This window comes from Lipotes vexillifer, unplaced genomic scaffold, assembly GCF_000442215.2.
Source record: "Lipotes vexillifer unplaced genomic scaffold, Lipotes_vexillifer_v1.1 scaffold182, whole genome shotgun sequence".
Taxonomy (NCBI): Eukaryota; Metazoa; Chordata; class Mammalia; order Artiodactyla; family Lipotidae; genus Lipotes; species Lipotes vexillifer.
The window spans coordinates 2,274,742-2,300,603 of record NW_006798798.1 but is presented as its reverse complement, the minus strand read 5'-3'; the positions used below and the strand labels follow the sequence as shown (position 1 = coordinate 2,300,603).

Genomic DNA, 25,862 nt, shown 5'->3' with positions numbered 1-25,862 from the left:
CGGGTTCGTGCCCCGGTCCGGGAAGATCCCACATGCCGCGGAGCGGCTGGGCCCGTGAGCCATGGCAGCCGAGCCTGCGCGTCCGGAGCCTGCGCTCCGCAACGGGAGAGGCCGCGACAGTGAGAGGCCCGCGTACCGCAAAAAAGAACAAAAAAAAAACTCAACTTGAGTTTGATTCACGAACCAGGCAGAGTGGCCTTGGCTGTGAAGGGAGGTCAGGAATAGGGTCTACAGAGCCTGGCGTACGCGAGCCCTTAGCCAGTGTCCGGAGCCAGCAGCCGTCTTCACAGGCTGTCCAGTTTCAGGCATGCCGCCCACGCCTGTTTTCCGGGCAGTTCCAAGTCAAGTCTCAAATGTGATCATTTGTGTGAGGGCCTGAGAGGGGCTCCTGCAGTTTGCTGAGGCCCTGGGCTCCGGGGCCTGCTCCTCCTGGGCTCCCCTGGCCAGGTGTCCTCCACCCAGGACGGCCCAGATCATCTCCGGGGCAGAAGCAACCTCTGTCCCCAAGCTGCATCCCCTTGCTCTGCCCACCAGGGTTGGCTGAACATTTAATTGCCTTCTTGGTCATGTCCTCAGATGGTTAAATTACCCTTAAAATAAAAAAATCACCTTATGTCTTGAAAATCTGAGTGGTCAGGAGAGTCTGAGACAAGATCTGGGTCTCCACCCGGGGAGCTGACCCCCAGCAGCACCCCAGGGCCCCTCTCCCCGCACCAGCCCTGCACCAAGACCCCCAGCTCAGGCCCTCTCCTTACTGTCCTCACCGCTAGAATAATCTCTCCTTTCTACCTCTTCTCAAATCTCCATCACTGGTTTTCTTTCTCTCCTTCCCTCACTGCCCTTGGGGGTCTCTCTCTGTCTCTATCTCTATCTCTCTCCATCTCTGTCTCTGTCTATCTGCCTCTTTCTGTATCTCTGTCTCTGTCTCTCTCCACCTCTTTGTTTCTGTCTCTGTTTCTCTCTGTCCCTTCCCAGCACCACCCTAGCCCTGGTGGATTCTTCCCTCTTTCCCGCATCTTTCTCCCTTTGTTCTCGCTCTGATCCCTGCCCCCGACTCTCTCCTCACCCTTCTCCAGCCCCACCCCCGCCTCTCCCTGCCTTTTCTTCCCCCTCCATCGCAGTCACTGAGGATGGAGGATGCCCATTCAAGGTACAAGAGGAGGTGCTCTTGTACCTTGAATGGGCCACCTGTCCCGAAGAGAGGGGAGAGGGGGGCCCAGGACGCTTTAGCCAGTAATTCACCTTCCCAGGCAGTCTTGGGAATTTGAAAACAGGGTTATAACTACAGAACCCTCGTTTCAGCCCAGAAAATGCAAAAGTCCGCAGGACAGAGATCCTGGGAAATTGCTTCTGGGAGCAGGGTGCAGCCCTGGGAAATTGCTTCTGGGAGCAGGGTGCAGCCACGCCCTCTTTCCTCTCTCTCCAGCTCCCTCCAATGCCGCCCCACCCCCATCCCAGGCCCCCCCTCCGCGGCTGGAGACCCACCCCCACAGGGACACCCCTCAGGTCCTTCATCTCCTTGTTTGAACAACAGTGTGATGAAGGTAGTTCCCACTTGCCCAGAAATGAATTCCATTATGGCCCAGCTTACTGTTTTTTATTTATATCAAAAGTATTCATTCCTTTTTACCTAGTGGTTGGGTTTAGTTAATGATGATAATAAATATTAATGAGGTTGCTGCTGCCTCCAGACCTTCTGATTGCTGCACTGGCTGGCTCCTCACTCCTTGGACAGTCCGCTGTCCCTGTGGCCATGTCTTGGAAGGCACGAGCCCCAGGGAGCTGTGGGAGGGGACTCAGGACCCTCCTGGAGGGGCAGGCATGGGATCCAAAAGGGATGGGGCATCAGGGAAGGCTCTGATGCGGCAGAAGCTCACTCCATGCTCCTTCTGTGTGATTCCCTCAGGAGTTTAGTCAAATCCCCTTTGTACTGACTCCTGAGGGGTCTCCACAGAGGGCTTGGGAGTGTCCCATTTAACTTGTTGGAACTGAAGTTTCCTAGGCTGCAAAAGGGAAATCATTTTATCCACCTGCCAGGACCATTGAAAGGATCAAATGCAGTGAATGTGAAAATGGTTCATAAACATGCACATATTAGGTAGGAGTGTGGTTTTTTCATCGCTTGACATTCCAGGGCATTGGGCTGTGGAACTTTGTAGAAAGCCTTTGTAAGTGTGAGAGCTTTTCGTTTCTCATGAACATGCATCTCTGCCCAAGAGTCCCATTTGGTTCTGGGCATGCCAAGTTCTTGAGTTCATCCAGTTGTCCAAAAATGTGTCCTTGGCCCTCAGCTTTGGGGTGTTGGATTGACGTCTTGCTGCCTGAAGAGCTTACAGTTCATTGAAGGGGAGAGCAGGTGGGGATATAATAGGGAAGCAGTCACAGCAATTGGTAAGGGTTCACCTCTTGGAGAGGAAGTTTTTCCACTGAGCGACTTGGGGAAAAATGAAACACAGGCCCCAGTCCATCCTTCCTTGAGTCTCCACTCTCGTGTGTTTCTTTGCATCTTTGCAGCTGACGATTTGGTTTGAATGCGAGTCCCTCCCCCTTACAGTTCAGGGCCTCCTGTGCTGGAACCGGCAGCAGAGGTCTCTATTTTAAGAGTTTTTGTTCAAGAGAAAACAGTGATGCTGATGCATTCTTGGAGAGGTGTACTGGGATGTGGGCACAGCCAGGGGTGGCCCCAGTGCAAGGAGACCACCATCTGGGGGGCTTCCTCCCCTCTTCCTCAGTGGAGGGTTCTGTCATCCTGTCCCACAGAGGCCGGTCCTCATGCCGCTTATGCTCAGAAAACGGATCCAGGAAGGACTTTGGATCAGACCCCAGCACATCTGCTTTCTCTGGGACCAGCTGGAATCTGGATCCATCTAGATGTTCTGGCAACTATTTAGGAGGTTTGAAGAAGTCATCTATGGTGTTCATTCATTCATTCATTCATTCACTCATTCATTCCGTGGATGTGTGTTGAGTGGCTACTCTGGGCCAGACGGTAGGGTTGCATCAGATTTGGTGCGGGGCGGGGGCGGGGGTGGGGGGCTGGTCCTGACCCCATGAAGCTGACAGTCTGTTGGAACACCCTGGAGCATCTGCTGTAAGCTAGAGATTTCAGTGGTGTGCCTTGTAAAATGAAGGGAGCGGGTGGCGTGCTAAGGGGACAAAGTTGGGGTCGAGAAGCCCCCTTCCCCAGATACTACATTCCACTGAAGCCCAGGGAAGGGTAGATGGCTCCCCCTCCTCTTTGAATGTGCCCCAGGGTTTCCAGCACAGGAGGCAGCAGTGCAGAGTTAGAGGCTCTGGCACGTTCTAGAAGCCGAGGGGCTGGAGAGGAAGTAGGGCCGAGATGGTGGAGGACTCTGGGGCAGTGGGAGGTCCCTGAGGGTGTTCCACGGGCGGGGTTGGGGAGTTACCCATCCGCTGAATGATAAGGATCCGGTGGCTTCTGTCTGGAGAACAGAGGGAAGGGGCTGGGGCTGGAGTCAGGGGTTCCTTGAGGAGGGGTGAGAGATGCTGGGGTCGGAGGGGACAGAGGCTGGAAACAAGCATCTTGCTGCTGGACATGACCTCCAATCATTCTCTTTCCAAAGCAGGGAGCAAGTGTCTGTTGCTTACCTACTATGTGCAGGATTGTAAGAGTACAGTGGGCCCTTGGCCTTGGAGAATCCAGACAGGAACGGAAGGAGAAAGTTAAGCAGAAAGTTAAATAGCAGCAGGGATCAAAATAACCGTCCACAGTAGTGAAGCCTCCCAACGCCTGATTACCTGTGCGCGATTACCTGTCAGGTCCAAGCCGGGGACCGGGCCTGCCATCGGCTTCATGGGAAACCCAGAGTACGGTCCAACGTGTGATCGGGCAACGTTCCTAAAACGCATCGCAGCCCCCTGTTGACCTCTCACTGCCCACCCGGTCTGTGATGGAGACACCCAGTCCCCCTCCCCTCCTGGCCTGATCCGGGGCATCACCTGTCCCAGTGAGGATGTTCTTCCTTCTCTCCGGCTGGGGACTTTGCTGGTTAGTGCAGAGCAGAAGGGACAAAGGAGTGACTTAACGGCTGCGTGCCTGTCAGGAGCAGCGCGTGGAGGGGATGAGCTAGAGCAAGTGGGCTTTGCCTCACTTCTTTACCCTTTCCTCAGGAAAGCCACGAAACAGAAGTAGAGGGGCAGGCCCTTACAGATCAGGCCGCACTGCCCTGTCACTTACACATGGGGAAATGGAGGCCAAGAGAAAGAAAAGGCTATCCTGGCAGGTGTGGGGCGCGATCAGAATTAGTGGGATGAATGAACCCTTCCATCCCTTCATCCCCTCTGCCATCTCTCTGGGCCCGTTTCAGCTTTCTCACCACTTTTTGAAGTTCAGTCATCAAGAGTGGATGTGATATTCTCGGAGGAGTGCAATTATTGCAAAACACAGCAGAAGGATTCGTGCTTTGCCCTCCAAGTACTTCTCACTGTTGGGTCTGAAAAGCAAATGACTGTTTTAGGAGGTGGTGAGGTCCCTGTCAGGGCAGTGTGCAAGGGTGCTTGTAAGGAGCCTCAGAAACCATGACAACAGTGGTGTGTGGGGTGATGCCACGTCTCCCAGGATCCAGGGCCTCTTGGCCCTGAAGCTTTTTAATTTTCCTCAGAGTAGGATTTGGTTCCCACCAGGGGGGTTGGCCTTCCTTTTCTTTCAATACTAATTTCCTCCTCAGTCATCAGACTGATCACATTCTGATACTGCTATGCGATTTGCAAGGCATATTGGAGCTCGCTGGGGGCCAGCTCAGGGTGAGAGCCGGCCAGGCCGATGATGGTGCGTGTGTGTGCTATGGGGGGCGCTCCAGACAGCCTGCTGTGCTCCCCACACCGTGCCGTGGCTTCCACGGGGGCCACGCTGCCCCTGGGTAGGAGGTGGACTGGCAGAGCCACCAATATTCCCTTAGCTGGTGGCCTTCATGCCACATTGGGCTCGTTCATGTCCACCGTTGGCTCTGGCTTCTTTTGCCTGCCTGGTGTGTCTCTCCTGTAGTGGCCAGATGGGGCCATTTCTGGATTCCTGCCTCTCCTAGACTGAGTTCCATGGGAGCCATGATGGGTGTGGTTCACGCTGCGGACTGTGGCTCCCAGGGCCATCTCTGGGAGAGAAGGGGCTCTGGGATCTACCCTATTCACATGGAGCTGGGCAGGGACACAGGCCATTGTGGTTTTCCCCTTCCTTCCAGACTCAGTGTTCCAAATGAGGCCCCTTGGATGCAAACGTTACACCTACTCGCACCCAGTGCATTTCTGCAGACAGTCAGACCCACATCGCCCTGCTCTAGCTCCTCTGTGAGAGTAATGCAGATCTGCCTGGATGCTCTGACTTGGTTCTGCTGGGTGTCCCCTGGCCCGGGTGGTCGGCTGACCGGGTTTGCCCAGGACTGAGAGGATCCCCGGGATGTGGAACTTTTGGTGCTGAAACCAGGAGAGTTCCAGGCAAACTGCGACTCTTGGTCACTTTGCCCCCAGCTCCCCTCCCTGCAGACCTGCCAGCCCTGTTGTGGGGTTTGAGTGTGCTGAAGCCGAGGATGGTGTGCAGAGGGGGAGATACCTTCTTTCCTTTTTATTTTCCTCTTCTTTTTCCAACAAGAGCATTCATCTTCCCCCTTGTGACCAGCACCATAGTCCGCTATCCACTGTGGCCCTGGCCCTAGGAAAAGAGCTTGTTTGCCAGGTCAGCTCCAAGTGCATGGCCTTAAACTGAAGGTTCACCACAGCTGACCGGAGCAGGGCACCTTCTTCTGGTCATTTGTGAAGGACATTCCACAGCTCCAGCCCAAGACTCTTGTTTCACTGTTTGCATATAAGCAGAAGCACCCCTGCCTCTACAGCTGATCCGAATGTGTGTACCTGGGACACTCTTCCCATCCAAATTCAAATCACCTCGGTGTTGGGATGTCAGTAGTTTCTCAGCTTAGAAATCTTGGTGCTCAAAGGGGTCTTAGGAAAGAAGAAAATCACACATCACCTGGATGGAAGAGCCAGGGGAAATATCTGTGTGTCTTCCTGGGAATCTTCTTTGAGTCATTTCACTGTTATTTTTTCTGGTGTGAAATTGATTTGGCGCCCTGATCTTTAAAGTTATGGGAGTGAATTCCACAAACAAAGTTTCCTTTTCTTTCCTAGGAGCTTTTAATCAGCCATGCAGTTAGCACTGTGCCATTCCAGCTGCCTCACACACTCAGCCACTGGCCTTTAGAAGCAAACAGGTATTGAGGAGCTGACAAGAAATTACTTTTCACTCCTTTTCTGGCTTAACATTGTCACTCACCACAGGGCTGGCCACGCCTAATTGTTCACGAGATCAACCCAACTTGGTTTACAGTGTCAGGCAAGCTCCTGTAAGGAAAAACCAAAGTCACTGAATACAAAAGAATGAAAAAAAAAAAAAAAAATCACTCAGTTCCATGAATGCAAGTGTTCTCCTGGCTTTGCATCTCTGGAGTGCGTCTTCCAGAACCCACGGCTGCTCAGCCCTGCTCAGAGCACCTCCACCTGCTCAGAAGTACAGGCTGGATTTACATCCCCAGTTACATTGCTTCCAGAAAGACAGGATCCCTGTTGGATGCCCGTGAAGCTTATGCTGAGTAAATATTGACAAAGTAGTCTAAGGAGCAAACACTTTGACATTTGTAAGGTCCACTGGAAGGTCTTGTATATATTTATACAGCAGGCATGAGCACCGCATACCAATTTGCCCGATCTTGTTCTGACATAATTCTGCATGGATAGTGTGTGTGCCGGTTGCTGAGAACGGCTGAGTGTACACATGGGGGACACGGCCAGGGCTGGGTGGTGGCGGGTCAGAATCTTCCTTCCCATCTAGAACAAACCAACACCTGTCCAAGCTTCTATAAGGAAATTTACTTTAAGCTTCGATAAGACCTACTTTTTCAGAAGGAAGAGAGGGGAAAAAAAAAAGCCACAAAACCTTGTTTTTAATATATTTCAATTGATGTACTTTCTTTTTACTTTGTAAAAACTGTATTGATGTTTTTGTGCTTTATATTTATTAAAGATTGAGCCTCAAAAGTGTAATGAGTAAAAAATGCTTGCTTAATTTAAATTGTGAATCTGTCTGTTAAGAAATGCATTAGGGGTAGGAGAAGCATAAGACATATTAATTGACAGACAGGAACTGCTGTCTCTGAGGTTGATGCAAGTAATTTATTACTTTAGAAATGAATGCCACCTCCAGAATGTGCTTCATTAATTTCAAATTTAGTTTTAATTTCAAGCTGTTGCCCCTTGAGAAGAATAAGGTGGCAAATTATGTTTGAAGAGCAGATTTTTTTTTTTTTTTTTTGCTCCAAAGAAACACCACATTTTAACTGTTTAATTTTACAAATAAATGTGCCTGTCTGCTTTGCTGCGTTTTCCCGAGAGCCGAGAAAATGTTCTAGGTAAGATCAACACTTACTAATGCTTTTCTTTCTTTCTTTCTCTCCTTCTCCCTGTGTCCCTTCTTTCTGTCCTACTTGTCCCACCTGTTATCATGGCAGCCTATGTTTCAGATGAGTTAAAGGCTGCCGCCCTGGTAGACGAAGATATAGACCCAGAGGAGAGCCTGGCAGATGGGGAGCCCTCGGCTAAGTACATGTGCCCAGAAAAGGAGCTCAGCAAGACCTGCCCCAGCTACCAGAACTCCCCAGCGGCTGAGTTTTCCAGCCACGAGATGGACAGTGAGTCCCACATCAGTGAGACTAGTGACCGGATGGCCGACTTTGAAAGTGGCTCCATCAAGAACGAAGAGGAGACCAAGGAGGTGGCGGTCCCACCGGAAGACTCGACCGTGTCGGACAGCCTGGAGCAGATGAAGGCCGTGTACAACAATTTCCTCTCCAACTCGTACTGGTCCAGCCTCACCCTCAACCTGCACCAGCCGTCCTCGGAGAAGAACAACGGGAGCTGCAGCAGCAGCAGCAGCAGCAGCAGCAGCTGCGGCAGTGGGAGCTTCGACTGGCACCAGAGCGCCATGGCCAAGACCCTGCAGCAGGTGTCACAGAGCCGCATGCTGCCCGAGCCCAGCCTGTTTAGCACCGTGCAGCTGTACCGGCAGAGCAGCAAGCTCTACGGCTCCATCTTCACGGGGGCCAGCAAGTTCCGCTGCAAAGACTGCAGCGCCGCCTACGACACCCTGGTGGAGTTGACGGTGCACATGAACGAGACGGGGCACTACCGCGACGACAACCACGAGACTGACAACAACAACCCCAAGCGCTGGTCCAAGCCCCGCAAACGCTCGCTGCTGGAAATGGAAGGGAAGGAGGACGCCCAGAAGGTGTTGAAGTGCATGTACTGCGGCCACTCGTTCGAGTCCCTCCAGGACTTGAGTGTCCATATGATCAAAACGAAACACTACCAAAAAGTGCCTCTGAAGGAACCTGTCACTCCCGTCGCAGCCAAAATCATCCCTGCCACTCGCAAGAAGGCCTCGCTGGAGCTGGAGCTCCCCAGCTCCCCGGACTCCACCGGCGGCACCCCCAAAGCTGCCATGGCGGACACGAACGACGTGCTTCAGAAGAACTCCAACCCATACATCACGCCAAATAACCGCTACGGCCACCAGAACGGGGCCAGCTACGCCTGGCACTTCGAGGCCCGCAAGTCCCAGATCCTCAAGTGCATGGAGTGCGGCAGCTCGCACGACACGCTGCAGGAGCTCACGGCCCACATGATGGTGACTGGCCACTTCATCAAGGTCACCAGCTCAGCCATGAAGAAGGGGAAGCCCATCATGGAGACGCCTGTCACGCCCAGCATCACCTCCTTGCTGGATGAGAAGGTGCAATCCGTGCCCCTGGCCGCCACCACCTTCACGTCCCCCTCCAACACGCCCGCCAGCGTCTCCCCGAAACTGAATGTGGAGGTCAAGAAGGAGGCCGACAAGGAGAAAGCGGTCACCGACGAGAAGCCTAAGGACAAGGAGAAGGCCTGTGAGGAGAAGTACGACATCTCTTCCAAGTACCACTATTTGACTGAGAACGACTTAGAAGAGAGTCCCAAGGGGGGGCTCGATATCCTCAAGTCCCTAGAAAACACAGTGACGTCTGCCATCAATAAGGCCCAGAACGGCACCCCCAGCTGGGGCGGCTACCCCAGCATCCACGCCGCCTACCAGCTCCCCAACATGATGAAGCTGTCTCTGGGCTCCGCGGGGAAGAGCGCACCCCTGAAGCCCATCTTTGGCAACAGTGACATCGTGTCCCCCACGAAGAGCCAGACCCTGATCTCTCCGCCCAGCAGCCAGACCTCCCCCATGCCCAAGACAAACTTTCACGCCATGGAGGAGCTGGTGAAAAAGGTCACCGAGAAAGTTGCCAAAGTTGAGGAGAAAATGAAGGAGCCCGAGGGCAAGCTTTCTCCACCCAAGCGGGCCACGCCGTCCCCGTGCAGCAGCGACATCAGCGAGCCCATCAGGATGGAGGCGTCCAGCGATGGGGGCTTCAAAAGCCAGGAGGACAGCCCCAGCCCCCAGCGGGACGGCTGCAAGGAAGGGAGCCCCCCAGCAGAGCCGGTGGAGAACGGCAAGGACCTGGTGAAGCCCATGAGCAGCGGCCTGAGCAGCAGCACGGCCATCATCACCGACCACCCGCCAGAGCAGCCCTTCGTTAACCCTCTGAGCGCCCTCCAGTCGGTCATGAACATCCACCTGGGCAAGGCTGCCAAGCCCTCCCTGCCTGCCCTCGACCCCATGAGCATGCTCTTCAAGATGAGCAACAGCCTGGCCGAGAAGGCAGCGGTGGCCACCCCACCACCCCTGCAGTCCAAGAAGGTGGACCACCTCGACCGCTATTTCTACCACGTCAGCAACGACCAACCCATAGACTTGACAAAAGGGAAGAGTGACAAAGGCTGCTCTTTGGGTTCAGTGCTTTTGCCACCCACGTCCACATCCCCAGCAACCTCCTCATCCACGGTGACAACGGCAAAGACGTCCGCCGTCGTATCGTTCATGTCCAACTCGCCGCTCCGCGAGAACGCCTTGTCAGATATATCCGATATGCTGAAGAACTTGACAGAGAGCCACACGTCAAAGTCCTCCACCCCTTCCAGCATCTCCGAGAAGTCTGACATTGACGGGGCCACCCTGGAGGAGGCCGAGGAGGTGACGCCTGCGCAAAAGAGGAAGGGCCGCCAATCAAACTGGAACCCCCAGCACCTGCTGATCCTCCAGGCCCAGTTTGCCGCCAGCCTCCGGCAGACCTCAGAGGGCAAGTACATCATGTCGGACCTGAGCCCCCAGGAGCGCATGCACATCTCAAGGTTCACCGGGCTCTCCATGACCACCATCAGCCACTGGCTGGCCAACGTGAAGTACCAGCTGCGAAGGACAGGTGGAACAAAGTTCCTCAAAAACTTGGACACTGGCCACCCCGTGTTCTTTTGTAATGACTGCGCGTCACAAATCAGGACTCCCTCCACGTACATCAGCCATCTCGAGTCACACCTGGGCTTCCGGCTACGGGATTTGTCCAAACTGTCCACCGAACAGATTAACAATCAGATAGCACAAACCAAGTCACCGTCGGAAAAATTGGTGACATCCTCCCCCGAGGAGGACCTGGGGACCTCCTACCAGTGCAAACTTTGCAATCGGACCTTTGCGAGCAAGCATGCGGTTAAACTTCACCTCAGCAAAACACACGGGAAATCCCCAGAGGACCACCTTCTGTATGTTTCCGAGTTAGAGAAACAGTAGCGTTTGCTTTTGATGAAAACGACTGTGATTTGCTTTGAGGGAAACTGTTGCAGGCACCTTAAGGCCCCTCTGTCTTGTTCTAGGCACATGTTCTCATTTTAACTGCAGAGAATCACTCTGGGCTGGACTGTTTTGTATAACTGTACAGTGTTTAATAGAGGTGCATACTCAGCTGTTGTCACTGGTAAAATATGAAGGTTAAAACGCAGTGGTAAGTGTTTGGAACTTTGTGTAAATGGGATTTAGTTGTGAGCATCCCCCGATGCTTCAAGCTGCATGCATTAACAGACAGTTTAATTAAGCATTTATGACGAAACCGGCCACATTTTTCCACGCGGCCGAGTGTGCTGGCATTTTTCACCCTTTCATCTTTAGCCCTCTGAGTACTTTGAAGCACTTTGGCATTAATTTGGTTAAAAAATAAAATAAAATAATAATAATGTATGAAGCTCTGTTTTTTAAATTCCTTACCAGCTTAGTTATAATTAATAATATGAACCTCCATTTATGCAGGTCTCCAGGGGTATAACACGCCTTGAAATTTAAAAGAATATTATTTTCACATTGAAACATAGATGTATATATTGTATAGATTTCAGACTCTCTTATGAAAAATGTGATTGTGGGTAAATGACCTTTTTTCCTGCATTTATAGCAACAGTGTTTTATGTACCTGCTATGCTCTGGGCATAAGCCATGCCTATGTATAGTGTATATTTCTTTTTCTTTTTTTTTTTTTAAGGTCTATGGGTTTTGTTTTTTTTACATGCAAACATTGTAAATTATACAGAAGATACCACAGATAACATTTATAAAGTATACAGAAACATTATCTGAAAGCAAAGTATGATTGTTTGTTTTGCTATACAGTACATCTATATTGATAGAGGTTCACGTTTAAATTATACATATTTATTAGCATCATATTATCATTTGTTTTGAGCAGTCTGAATAAACGAGGCCAGGAAATCCATCCATGGCAGGCATCATAACTATTTTGCACATGATTTTTAAAGGTATTTATTAGAAATCAAAAAAAAAAAAAAAAAAAAAAACGCTCAAAATAAACTCAGTGCTCAAAGGGGTAAGTCTATTTCAAAAGGAAAAAAAAAAGAACAAAAAAAAGAGAGAGAGAGAACTTGTACTGTATTTCCTAAACATTGATAAAGCCTTTAAAATGTTTGTACTGTAATACTTTGCTTAAAAGTCACGAGGCATTCTGTGATACAACCTCTTTTACTTATTTATAAGCCCTCTTGGTTGCTATTCCATATTGTAGGATGCCTTTTTTATTTCAATTGGTAACTTTCTGTTTTGTTCTTCCTAATTATTCTCCCAAGATCCCACACTGCAGCTTTATCTTTAGGCTTATGAAAGGTAACCCGTGGTTACCGGCTCTCCGAGTGATTCTGTTCTTCTACATTTTTGGCAGTTAATTTGCAGAAGTAACTGACAGCTGACACCATATGAGAACCTATGTATAAAATATTGGCATGTAAACAGCACAGACACTCTGTGCCCTGTTTTGTTGTTGACAATGAACCACCATTATGTGACTCTTCATATAACCCTCTTTTCTACGGCAGCATTAAAATTGTCTTTTTGCTATAATTTTGTGTTGCGTTCACAATTATGTCTGAAATGTGCTACGACTAACGAGCACATTAAAATTAAATTGTATGCGATCTGTTTATGACTGAGTTGGTTGCTGTGTCTGCCAGGTGCTGGCAGTCGGAAACCGCCCGTAAATCAGGGGAGTTTTAGTGAACCTTGGGTTTGGAGAGCAGCAAACATTCACTTAGAGGCGGCGCGGACAGAATTTTCCCCAAGAATAAAAATGGAAAAGAAAGGAAGATGTTCCCGTGAGGTTAGATTCTCGCTGGGAAGGCGATGCTATCAAACCTCGGTAGTGGAGCTTCGGTCACACCTGGTGACCCGCGTCGGGGCCGGAGGTTGGTCTCCCATCTGCATGAGAGAAGTCGAAGCCAGGGCCCAGAGCCCTGCTCGAGGGAGATGGGAAGAAAGGTTTTTGGAAGACTCAGTGCAGGGCGGCTCCTTCCTGTTGATTCGGGATTTTCAAGCAGCCGAAAGCAGAGCCCAGCTGGGCAGGTGGACCCTGGGGTCTACACTGTCTCTCTTGTGCTAAAGCAAGCCCAGATAACGAGGTGTAGGGGGGCGGGGAGCCTGAACCCATCCACGGGAGGGGTGGGGAGAGCATTTATATGATAATCACAAGCTTTTATTAACCCTGGCAAATTATGCCAACAAAACGCTGGGAACATATCATGTAAAATTGTAAAATACCTTTATTACTATATTCAGACTACTCTTGCAGTTATGTGGAATCGTAGCTCCTAACCTAGAATTATACAAATGAGAGATGTATTACATCAATGTAATATATAAAACACCTCCACGTTAAAAAAATATACGCTTTTATTAAAAATTTAAATTAAGCCCTTTCAGAGATGTTCGGCAACACGCCTACATTTTTTCTGTTCATCCCCACCCCTTTGTGTCAAGATGAGGCCAAAATTTCTGTCTGCTCTACTTTCTCTCGGCAATCCATCTCTCTCCGGGTTTTTAGAGAGAACCTCACTAGAGTTTAAAACGGGTTTTTTGGCAAGTAGGGAGGTGTGTGCTGGCTCTGCTCTCGCCTTGTAATGCAGGCACACTGTTGGGCTATGCCCTCGGGCGGTGCAGACGGGTCTTTCCCTTCTGGGTCACGGGCCTTGTCCCCTTCCCCACCTCTTCCAGGGTGGCCGCAGAAGTCCCTCCGAGAGCGGTTGATCTCCCTGTCCGCCCTTACCTGGAAGGAGGCCTGGGACACCATACGTTTCCCTGGGGGGCCGGCTCCCCTTGGAACCGGCTCAGGGGACAGAGACACCCTCCCTCCCGTGCCTTCCCCATCTCCACATCCCGGAGCCCAGATTTCCACTCTTGAATTTTTCACAGGTTAAATATAGCATTGGTTTATTAGAATCCAAAGTCCTGCATCTAACAGATTAAACTGACAACACTTCCATCACCACCAGGGCCCATGTGGCTTGAAAGGAGATGGGATTTGTGCAAGTGATGCTAGAAACCCCGCCCCCCCTTTACAGTTTGGGAGAGGAGACTGATGCCCTGCCCATCTTTGCCTCACCCCACCCCCAGGGTTAGCTTTAGGACTCCAGTTTGGGTATAGAAGTGAGGATTTATCGCCAAGGCAGGTAGCGGATTCTCTGACTCATTTGGTCCCCAGGGGCTCATAGCCAAGAAAGGACTGCTCATGTTAATGGGGCCCAGAAATTAATTTCACCTTTAGAGGAAACATAGTAACTGGGCAGTGGAGGACCTGAGTCATGACTGCAAACCTAACCTGGCATGATGGCGATCTCCCAACCATGCATCGTGGCAGGAGGCGGGGCTGGCTAGGGCCTCGCCCCACTTGGAAATGCAGGGCCATTTACTCTCAAGGTCATCAAACCCTCTCCTGGCTGGAGAGTGGGCCACTGTCCAAAAGAGCCTTCCATTCACAGCCCAGAATGTCCCTGATTTTCCTGAGATCGGTTGGGAAGATCTAAAGTTGTATTCCAAGGCCGCTGCAGCTGTGCACTAGTTTGCCTACCGTTGATGTTAATAGAGAATGTGAGTGCAGGAAGGAATGGGTCATCCAAGTCAGGTCTTTAAACGGGTCCAGGGAGGCGGAGGGATGGTGCCAAGTGAGGGAGGTTTTAATCACAGGTGTGTAGGTGACCCCGACCTCACCCCACCCAAGCCCAGGCTTGTTGCAGTCCTACTGTATATCTTCCAGCCATCACATTTACGCAGTATCTTAAAATAACATTTGTGATAAATGTGCAATTTAACTAATTTATGGTGCTATGATGTGCTCAGGGCTACATGCAAGATGAAAATCTTAAATGGAGCTTGAACAGCTCACTTCACAACAAGAAATCAATATGCCACATCTTAGCTATTCGCTGCCGTCAACATTTAGCAAAAAATATCAGTGATGTATCTTTAAGTTTGAGGCAGCAAGATTTCTATAATTAACCAAAATCTTACATAGTTAAAGAGGGTGGGTTATGATGAAGACCCAGATCTCCCTGGCATCTTCGTTCTATTTTCATTCTGCAAAAAGGAAAAAAAAAATATTGATAACCACCAAAGAGCTGCTTCTCTGCCGGGTGCTAAGGAGAGCTTAGGTGGCAGTGGTTAGCCCAGGGAGGCCTCCCCAGCACAGCTCAGGGCTGTGGTCTCTGCAGATCTGGAAGGATTCCTTCTCTCAAAATCAGACCACTCTAGCTCCGTGGACTTCACTGCCCGCAAACCCTGGCCCACCTATTGTTTCACAGACCTGGTGACTGACCACTAAAAGCGAAAAAAGGCCCTGGTACCTGCCAAGCTCTGGGAAGAGCTAAACTCCATCTCGAGAGCAGAACCCTGAAGTTAGAAGCCTGAAGGTAGTTGAAGGACATGAGCTGATGGGAAACGAGGCTCCATTGAACAAATCCTGTGTTGAAACTATTGTCTCCCGAGATTTCCAAGTCATCTAGTAGGAAAAAAGAGAAAAAAAAGAATCAAATGATTTTATTTTTTCAAATTCGTCTGTGCAGCTCTTTTGAAATTAGAAAATTACAGTCACATTTTATTCTGTTGACTATTTAGCACAAAAATAATCCACTTGGTATTATAGGAAGCAATCATAAGAATGAAAACACACAAACCCCAACACCACTCTTTAATAATAAATACTTCAAAATAATAGCTATTATCCTTGTAGCTAATGGAGAAATTACCATTTGTGCTCTGCCGGATAGTTATTCTTTTGGTAAGAGAAACACTAACCTTTTTTCTCCCTAGGGATTTATTAGTAAGCACGTGTAATCTTTGGCAAAAGGAAACCTAAAAATGCATTTCCCCGGGGACCCGGTGCCAGTCGATGACTTTCAGCCCGCGGCTGACCTCAGAGATGCAGACAAGGTACTCGTGCTTGTGTTCCCACACGATTCCAGGGTATGCTGGCCTTTGCAAAATATGCTATAGTTAGCTTCAGAAACCATCTCACTCCTTTGGGGGAAGCCTCAGTTCTGTCTCTTAGCATAAAGCTTCTGGGAGGAAAAGCTCGTCCTGACAAACCCCACCTTCCCGTGTGTGCAGTGTGGCAGCCTTGTCACTGCCGAGGCCTGGACTCCCGGTGTCCGTGCAGAAAGCAGGGAGCAAACAGGGTTTTGCTTCCAGGGAGGTGCGCGCTCTCCACACAGCCATCGAGTTTCCCCAAGCCAGAGGGAGACGCTGTTGGACGCACAGGCACCGTGTTTTGATCCCCAAGGATTTGACAGCAGGCTACCCCGAGGAAGATTGTAAAGGCAAGCAAACCTGGTAATGGGTGGGCTTTTGATGGTTCCAAAGGCATCCCAAAGCACTGTCGATTTGGGACCGTGTTCCCTGCTCAGCCTAAACAATGGATTTGCCAAATCGTTGTTCCGTGGCCTGACAGTCCCGGACAGCCTGATGGTGACTTTGGCCATGGCCTTGGACATCGGGAGTGACTTCAAGTTAGTGGCTACTTGAGGCTCAGCATTCAGGGGTCAGTGCACTACCCCGGGTCCAAAGAGCCAGGTGTTTTCAAAATTAAATTCTAATGATAAAAGATCAGAGGAACAGCTTTCCTACCACCTTTGTATAATGTCATGTACTAATATATTCTTAATAAATCATTCCTGATGATAATGACGATCAGCAAGGTGACCTCTTTCCAGAGATTAACATCCACAATTAGCTACTCAGGAATTAGAATACACTGTTATTTACTGTCTAACCCGAGCGGTCAAATATAGTAGCCATCAGCCACATGTGATTATTCACATTTAAATGAAATAAAATGAAAAGTTTCATTCCTCAGTCATACCAGCCATACTTCAAATGCTCAGTAGCCACATGTGGCCAGTGGTTACTCTTTTGGACAGCACAGCCATGGAACATTCCCATCATCACAGGACGTTCAGTTGGACATGCCATTTTTTAAGAGCTTCTTCCTAATTAAGAGCTCATGCCTTAACGATGAAAGTGTGTTTTCAGTCCATGGGTATTTCTTAGAATCCTTATTTTCCCAATATGGGCTCAGGCAACATTCTCACGTGCTCATATCTCTGATCAAAGGCAAGGACGCACATAATTAACCTTGAGCATAAAATTACAAACAGAAGTGCAGGCATCAGTGTATGAAGTTGGTGATCATTCCCCCTGCTGTGAATATTATCTGGGCTGCAAACTCCAAAGCTCAGAGTGCTGATGGATGTGGTCATGGCCTTGCTTTGCCCTTAGCTGGCGGTGAATCAGGCAGTCCGTTGCTGCTCTCTTTGCCCAGGTGGACTTGAAGCCTTCCCTGGGACTGGGCGACTCAGATGTGGCTCTGAGGCTGGCATGGCTCTTAGCTCCCACACGTGAGGCCTGAGTGTCCCATGCCCACCCAGGTCTGCAGACCACACCAGGCCTCTATCTCCTCCACTGTAGCCCCAGGCAGCAGCAAGGGGTGGGGGTAGGGGCCCATCCTGCTCTCTCTTTAAAAATTACAATATATAAATATATATAAATATTTATATATAAATATATAAGGACTTGGGAAATGACTTTTTAAATTTGGAGGGTTAATTTTGAAAAATTATTGCATTTCAACATTTCACTTCCATTATTTTTTTTTTCCCACAGCAGGATTCCAGGACACATTTACGACTGTCATAATTGTGAGTTAGAGATCTCCCAGGCCAAGTGAAATGAAATTACGAGAAACTGAAATCTGTTTTAATTGGAGCATTTATGGAAAAAAGGAGTCAGGGTGGCTGCTTTTTCCTTTACGTGACTCTCCGGTTCACGGCCATACCTGTGTCCGGAAACTAGGGCTGGGGAAACTTGGGCCAAGACAGAGCGAGGAGGGAAGGAGAGAGAATGAGGTAGGTGTGTCAGGAAGGAGTCATTTTCTTAGCTTAAAAAAAAAAAAAAAAAAAAAAAAAAAAAAAAAAAAAAAAAAAAAAAAAAAAAAAAAAAAAAAAAAAAAAAAAAAAAAAAAAAAAAAAAAAAAAAAAAAAAAAAAAAAAAAAAAAAAAAAAAAAAAAAAAAAAAAAAAAAAATGGAGGTATAGTCGCCGGAGTTCCGCCTCAGTGACCATGAAACCGAGTCGGCAAAAGCTGAAGGACCCGGCTCCTGAAAGCCTCATCAGGGCTTGTCATCGCTCTAATGAATATCATTTAAATTGCTTTGTATATTGGTGGAGTTTGGATGTCGATTTAATTTGTGCATGTGTTTGAGTTCTTCTGCTTGGCTAGGCTAACAGAGAAGCAGCCGCTTAATGAAAACTGAGTTGGTGACAGTGTGATGCGCTCCAACCCAGTCAAATGGGTTTGAAGAGGTGCAGTGACAGGCCTCAGAAAGAAGCAGCTCTGGCTGGCGGACCAGAAAGGTTCCTGCAGCGCGGGGACCTTCCAGGCGGCGTGGCCAGCTTGCGTGGTCGTGCTAAGTTCACGGGCGCAGTCTCTTCGCGGCTTGACCCATCCTCAGCCCGGTGGACTCCAGCTCCAGGCACAAGGGACTGTGCCTGTTGAATTGGGGTCCTGGGGAGTCTCCCCCCTCCCCCGTGGTTAAACAGCACGTTGATGGAATTGCTGGGATGGGCAATGGTAAGGGGAGACGCAGAACCGACTTCTCAAGCAAGGGAAGTGGCCCCAGGCCCCCAGCTGAGATGGTAAGAGGGCATCCTCATGTTGGGACACCCACAAAAGCAAAGGCCTTCTCCCACCCCGAGGTGTCATCCCATCTGTGTGTGCAGAAGCTCAGCTCTCTCAGGACGGTCACGTGCCCGTTTTCTTCTCGCCTCTCCCCAGCCAGGCTGGGATTCCTACAGGGCTCATCTGTAGATGAGACCCGGCGGGGCGCCGTGGCCCGCCCTGGCCCACTGTTGCTCTCAGGAAGGTCAGCCAGGCGTCTGTTTGCAGAAGTATTAGAAGCACAGGCTGAGTGCAAACCCATTCTTCTGCTGAGCCTACGCTAAATCCCCTACCTCCAAAGGGCCACATGGTTCCGGAAGGAGTTTGACACTCGGCCCTGGTGTTTCACTCAGAGACTGAGCCTTGGGTCTCGTGGAGGCTCGTGGGCTCCCCGACAGCGCAGATTCCCCTGTGGGTAGTGAGCTGGGGGTGGGTCCGGGACCTGAGGGGCAGGGCAGGGTGGGGGCGAGGGAGCATGTAAAAGGAACCCCCTTTCCTGCCTTCTCTGTGGTCCTCAAGGTCTGACCACTGAACTTCACGCTGTTTTCCCCAACTTCGCATTACGGCTTTCTCAAATACTGTCAATATTCACGTTATCAACAAGGTAGCATAGAACCTGGAAAAATCACAAAGGAGAGTATGTTCGGCGTACGGGCTACCTCCTCGGCTGGCTAGATCCCCTCCACCCACACCCCTGCACGACTCTGTTTCGGGGGTAGAGAGGTGGGGGAAGGGGGTGGTGAGAATCTCTCAAGGCTGGAAAAGAGATGGGCCCATTCTCCTAAATTGAACTGAAGGCCAGAGAGGCGAGGTGTCCACCTGGTGGAAAGTCAGCCCCTGTCTTTCTGCCACCAGGAGCCAAGGGGGCAGGATGGGATGGGGCAGGGGAAGGAAGCGCTGAGAAGAAGATGGCGCGCCTTGGGCATGGGCCCGGTGAAGGCTCTGAGAGCAGATGCAAGGTTGGGGCCAGACACCCAGAGAAGGATAGCTACAGGGAGACTTTGACACTATGGCCCATTTGGCGGCAGGGGTTGCCTTTCCTAAACATGGGGACCCATGGTTCGTCTTGAGAGAAGTTCTGAGGAGCCTCTGTGTGCCCAAGACATGGGGCGGGGGCCCTGGCGAGGTCTCCTGGGACCCTGTACAAGTCCCATCTCAGGGGGCTGGACCATGAGACCAGAGCGCAGCCACGCCCACCCTGTGCCTGCACCCAGAAGGAAGAAATAACGCCTAAGACCCACCCTGAGCTGTCCTGGCCTTTAATGAGTTTGGAGTCAAGCTGGAGAAAGGAGACAAAACAATTTTGACAAGTAAATGACAACGCCCAATTAAGAATGCGATTGGGCAGAAAACAAAGAGTGAGATTACAAGGCTCTGGTCCCGGAAACTCAAAGTGCACTGGCTGGGAGCCGATCTTTGAACTAGTTGGGCCTGGCTGGACCTTGAGGGATGGATAAGATCTGAGCTTGCGGGGAGGGGAGGGCCTCTCCCGGTAAGAAACCACAGGAAAGCTAGTTGCTCAGCTCCCTCCTGGCTGTGCCTTGAGATGGCGGGACCCATGGCAGAGCCTCTTGCATCCTGAGAAGCACCTCTGAATCCTCAGAAATGAAATATTGCTACGACCATTGCAGTGATAGATGTTTTTTTATTCTCTTCCCCCTGGAGGCCTTTCTAGGATTTTCTACTGTAGCTTCTTGACCATTTAGGGCTTCTGGCCCCTTTCTCAGAAGTCCGTACACTTCCTTGATCCCAGGGGCCGTGGAACCTCCAAGGTCCACTACTCACAGGCCTTGGTCGTGGGTCTCAGCTGGCACACACACTACGTCCAGCTGCCTTCCAGAGCTTGTACCTCATGGGGTGCCCATTCATTTCCAGGCTTGGGGGTTCAGGGACGCTTGTCAAGATGCTGTCAGCAGGGATTGCCTCCAGATCTTAAGCGAAGAAAGGAAATTTGGCTCACAGAGCTGAAATTTGGGCATAGTGGCTTCGGCAACCTTGAGGGGAAAAGCTCTCCGTCACAACAGTGTGAACCCAGGACTGGGTCATTCCTGGACCAACAGCTGTGATTCTGATCAGCAGCGGGTCACAGTCTCATCTCAACCAGTTTTCAGGCCCAAAGCACCAGGACTCTTTCTGCCCCAAGATCAGGTTCAAGCTGTACACTTAAGGTTCAAGTTTGGGCCGCAGATGGCCTTGTTTATGGGTTGGAAGGTGTTCCTCTGTGCATCTTGAGTGATGTCTGGCCTCAGCTTTGCCTGTGTGGGGATAAGCCTCAGATTCCTCAAGGGATGGCTCCTCCTAATAAAGGATCTCAATTTTCCATGGGGCAGAAGGATAAGCCTGATGAGAAACCAAGCTATGGGGTTCCCGTGGGCCCTCAGGAGCAGGCTCTCCTGATGGGGGGTAGCTCTTCATCCTGGGGCCCGAACTGTACCGAGGTGGATGTCACTGACCTCAGGAACCTCCTGGCCACTCTTCCTTAAGGTACAGCTGGAGGCCCACCACCCACACAAAGGCCACCTGTCCTTCTGTTGACACTGCCTAGACCCTGAGTTGGCTGCAGACCAGAATTTACTAGGAAGAGGAGCCTTCATCCATTGGCCTCTCTGGCACCTGAACTAACAGTGATTGTGTACCTGGCACAGGTGGCAAAATGTAGCCTGTGGATTGAATACGACCTGCAGATTGTTTGGTTTGGGCCACACTTTAAAACAACAATTTAACTCATTGCCAAATCTTGAAAATTGGGAGATTTCGTATCCATTTCTGGCATCTCTAGATGCCACATTCCTAGGTGACAGCAGGGGGCTGCCCGTCTTCGGGTGGGCATGGGCTCCCGTGTTGGCCCCATCCCTACGACTCACTATCTGTCTTGTAGGTGAGGCTCCTTCAGAAGTGGAGACTGAGATGAGGATTTGATGCGGTCCTCCCTTTGACAGGTGACCCCAAAATTACAGACAGAAGTGGGGGGATAGGGGAGACAGAAAGAGAAAGGAAGCCAGCTGCAGATGCATTAAGAAGCATGTTGCCACTGGGGGCAATGGGGACTCCATCCCACTGGGAACCTCTGTAGGACTGTGCAGGAAAATCTCCAAGGGGTCCCCTCTGAAGGTCGGGCAGTTGGGGATCCGGAACTCCCATCCATTTCTGGCCGAGCACTGCTCCCTGTGCGTGGAAGAAGATGATCCTGGGGCCTTAGAGATCCAGGTGCTTGCAGTAGGAAGCCTTTAGCAGGTTCAATAACGGTGCAGGTGAAGGGACATGAGGGGGCATGGCAGCACCTGCCATCCGGCTGCATTAAACCACCCACGTTCGCGTCTCATCCCTGCACTCCCGCAGGCATTTATTCAGGCTGGGCTCTTTGGTCCGGTGAGAGATCTCCCAGCAACGGGGAGTGACTTGGCCAAGGTAACACTCCACGTCAGCCACAGAGCTGAGACTAGCACTCGGGCATCCCCCTTCCCCTCTGTGTTTCTACCACCCTGTGCATCTTATTCTGGGGAGACTAGAGCCCTGGATGCCTCATTCATCCATTTTCTTTTATTTCCTTATTTAATTATTTATTTATGTGTTAATTACCCATCTAGTTCGAGAGGTAACGTAAGGCTTCTGTCTAGCTCATTAATTGTTTCATTTCTGGCTAGAAACAGTGAGATTGGTTGAGAGGGGTGGGCAGTACAGTGAGTAGGGGGACCCGCAGGAACTGTGAGGCACAGAAACCTGGCATTTGGCTGTAGATCCCCACTTCCATCCCTCCCCTGGCCCTGCACAAAAGGACAGAATGCAGGAAACAGCTCCATTCAAGATGTCCCTCCTATAGGAAGTCCCATCCTTGGCACAGGGCACAACTTGCCCTGACTGCCAGGGTGAACCCACCCCCTCCCCCCACTCCACGGCCCCCAGTCGGGGAGGGAGGGCTCAGACAGAGCACCTGGCCTTCATGCTTTTCTTGGTTCCTCATGCTTGCTGCTGGGGATGGCGGTGGGCAGGGGGTAGCGTGGTTATAAATGCCAGGAGGGGAGGGCTTCTGTCACAGCTCCATGCAACTTTACAAAGCTTCAGACATCCCTCATCTCGGCCTCAGCCTCAACCCCACCCCTGCCGTTTCTTTGTGCGGGCACAGCTGTGTCTTCCTCTGTGGAAATGCCCTGTCATCAAGTTAGCATCAGAACCCACACAGATTACAATAGAATCAAGGTGGGTACAACTGCCATGAGAATTTGGAGGTGAGTTTCCAGTGCCTATGTCCCCAGAGCTGATTGGGGGTGTGTGGGGGGGGGGCGGCGCTGAGCTGTGCCTGGGGTGCAGGGGCTGCAATTCTAAGATCCTGGCAGGAATGGCCTCATGTCACCCTCAGTGGTGCCATCTGTCCTGCCCGTTTCTGCTCGCCCAAGACGTCCATGCCAATGCTGCAATCAATTAGTCCAGAGGAATGGACAAAGGGGGTTACAGGAAATTAATTTCATTTGGGTTTCCTCTCCTGAGGCCCTGCCTGGCAGCCAGCTCTTCCAACACCCACGTGTCCGCAGCCCGACTGCTCTGTCCATCAGCTCTTGTCCAAGTTAACTATTCATTTTATGTATTTTAATTTGGGCAGAATATTTATTTGGCTTAAATTTCCTTTTCAGGGGTTGGAATGTGCCTTCCACACACAGGCAGAGATGATCTGCTTGAATTTCGTCAGAAGGAGTTTAGTTTACAAAGATAGTAACTGAGCTATTAAAACCAACAACCCCTTTTAAAGCAAACAGACCATTAAAATATAGGAACAGTTTATGGCATAAATAAAATGGAGGATATAGATTATTTAAAGATCAGATTTTCAAGAAACAGGGATAAAAAAATTTTAAATAATTTCTCCGTGATTTTTTTTTTTTTTTTTACAAAGTGAACTTCAAAATGCAAATGCAAATTTATAAAAAAGCACAGAAAGACGTTAAAAATCCATCTTACTAGTAAAGACATAGGAAAGAGGCTTGACTTTTCCTTCTAGATCTGTATACGAATTCTAAGGGGTGGGGTTGGGGGAAATACTTGAATTCATAAATGACAGAATTTACCCAGCTTATGAAGCCACACTGTGGGAGAAGTGACATTTGCTTCTAGATCATTCTCTGGAGCCGACTGACAGCTACAATAGTTTCATCCGTGAGTCCGATCCATTGTCTTCCCTCGGCACAGAAGTACTCTACCGCGGAGGTAGATTTCCACTGCTCTGCATATTTTAAGGGTTATTTGGCAACACGAGTAAAGCTAAAAGTAGCCTCTTAATCTAATTAATTGACATTTCTGAATCTTGCTTTCACAACAACACATGGTTTCATGTTCTGGGTTTTAGCACTTGTCAAGCTTTTTTGGAGAATGTTTTGGTCAGAATGACAAGATAATTTGTGACTGAGGCTCCAAGCTAGAGAAGTGTTTAAGGCTATAATGATTTATTATCATCACAGAATAACAAAATTTACAAAGTGTTTCATCAGAATTTTTGAAATAAGTTTGCCACCATAGGAGAAGCATCGGGCTGGGGCTGGGCTGGCTTCGGAGACAGGGAGGGTCCAGACTGCATATACAAACTCAGCCGTGACTGATTCCTTAAAATTTCTCTATTAAATTTATCTCTGCACGTTCCTTGAGAGAGAAACCCCAGAGCACTCTAGGAGGACAAGAGGTGATAGAACAGAGAGAGAAATCAGACTTCTCCCCCTTTTTGTAAGCAGGAAACCCAAGTCCCCAACTCCATGCCTAACATATATGTGGCTACAGTCAAAGATGAATTTCTACATTTTGGCAACGGTCAGAGTGAAAGTAGTCGCACTATCTATAGAAACTTTGAGATGGAGAACACTTGGAGTATGCTACTGAAAATGCAAGAAACACATTTTTGAAAGGATGAAATAATATCACTGAGTGACAGTAAATTAACATGCTGACATTTGCAGACTTTCAGAGCATTGCCATAAAAAGAAGTAATACAACATGACTAATTTGGACCTTCTTTCTTCCTTCCTAGGGAGAGACAGCCCTGCCCCTCCGAGGCCGCCCTGCAGGCTTTGTCTACCAGGCACTTCCTCCTCTTTCCCAGGAAGTATGTGTGACTCCAACACTCCCCTGCGCTCCCACGTTGCCTCTTGGAGACTCTGGGGAGAATGCAGTGTTGACTTCTGCGATTGGAAGACGCTCTCCCGAATGGCAGAAGAATGTTCCTTGGCTGGCAGAGGGCACACACTCCGGCCGCTGCGTGATGACTGCCCAGATCTCCTGGCTGTAGGGTGCCAGGGCCAGGAGAGTCTTCCAGCAGCCTTGAGCACCACTGCACAGATGGGGAGACTGAGGCAGGGACGGGCTGTGAGTTCCCAGGTTGCTTCACTTTCCCCTGGACCAAGCGTCCAACCTGGAAAGTCCTCCGGGTGAAAACAGGCATCCTCTCCGGCTCCCTGCAGAGGGAGGAATGGGAAAGGGCCCTTCTATTATTGGAGCCAGCACAGTGCTTGGCACACAGAAAGTGCCGGGTTCACTTTGCTAGATTACCGAAAAATGATTCTCCAAAGCTCTTAGTGAGGGCTCTCTCACCCAGCCTCCCCCTTCTTCAGACGCCTGGCCTCCAGCGACAAGAGGCCATTCTCTCTGGAGCAGGATGCTCCTTTGTTCTAAGAGCTGTGCTTCCCAGGTGAGTACCACACCCCTCCCTTGGAAACAGATGAGGTGTCTGCATCCTCACAGCCTAACACTGTGCCTGGCCCATAGCAGACGCTCAACAAACATGTGTCCCCTCCCTTCCAATGAGAAAGAGACTCCTTTTACTCCTGGAAGCAGACTACCTGGAAATGAATCCATGTTTTTAAAAACTGCTCACAGGGAAGCCTGGAGGGCAACCTCGCGGCCAGAGCCCCTCAACACAGGCTAGGAGGACATACCCAGAGGCTAGATGGACTCTGAGGCTGAGCTGGGGGTTACCTGTGCAGCCCCAGGTCCCGGCTCCGGAACCCAGACCGATCCACGGAGGGTGAGGGGGCAGCCATTCACCAGACCTTTATGTCCGGTCATCTCACTGCCTGTGCTTAGGCAGGATGCCAGGGTCAAGGGGTGACCTGTCGAGGTGGACGAGGCTGGTGAGTGTGACAGTGACCCAGGCAGGGGCTCAACCTGGGCAGAACAAGAGAGGAACCTGGGCTGGGGCTGAGCATGAGTTGCTGGCTGGGTCTCGGAATTGGCCAAAAGCACCAGCGGCCAAGAGCAGAAGGCTGTGAGCTCTGCGTATGAGGCGACGCAGCAGCTGGCTGAGGCGGGACCTGCGGGGCGCAGATGTCTGGGCTCTGAACAGTTAACCTGTGAAATCGGCACAGAGCAGGGCAGAGGATGTGCTAAACATTCATACCTTTGATGCTGTCCTTTGATTA

At 50.3% G+C, this 25,862-nt stretch overlaps 2 protein-coding genes across 2 annotated transcripts in view; both read left to right on the top strand.

Moving 5' to 3' along the window:
- The window catches only part of TSHZ3 (teashirt zinc finger homeobox 3), a 68,281-nt gene extending 57,116 nt beyond the window's left edge, over window positions 1-11,165 (top strand). The window contains exon 2 of the mRNA XM_007470932.1: window positions 7,518-11,165. Coding sequence (XP_007470994.1) covers window positions 7,518-10,717 — 3,200 coding nt within the window. The 3' untranslated portion in view covers window positions 10,718-11,165. The remainder of the gene's footprint in view (window positions 1-7,517) is intronic.
- A 6,598-nt stretch (window positions 11,166-17,763) lies between these two features.
- Window positions 17,764-25,116, top strand: LOC103074857 (putative uncharacterized protein DDB_G0279869; the record flags this gene model as incomplete). Its single annotated transcript, XM_007471088.1, has 2 exons — window positions 17,764-17,837; window positions 25,056-25,116. Coding segments are annotated over 2 exons (135 nt in total), but the record flags the coding sequence as incomplete, so codon positions are not given.
- Between the last annotated feature and the right edge of the window lie 746 nt (window positions 25,117-25,862).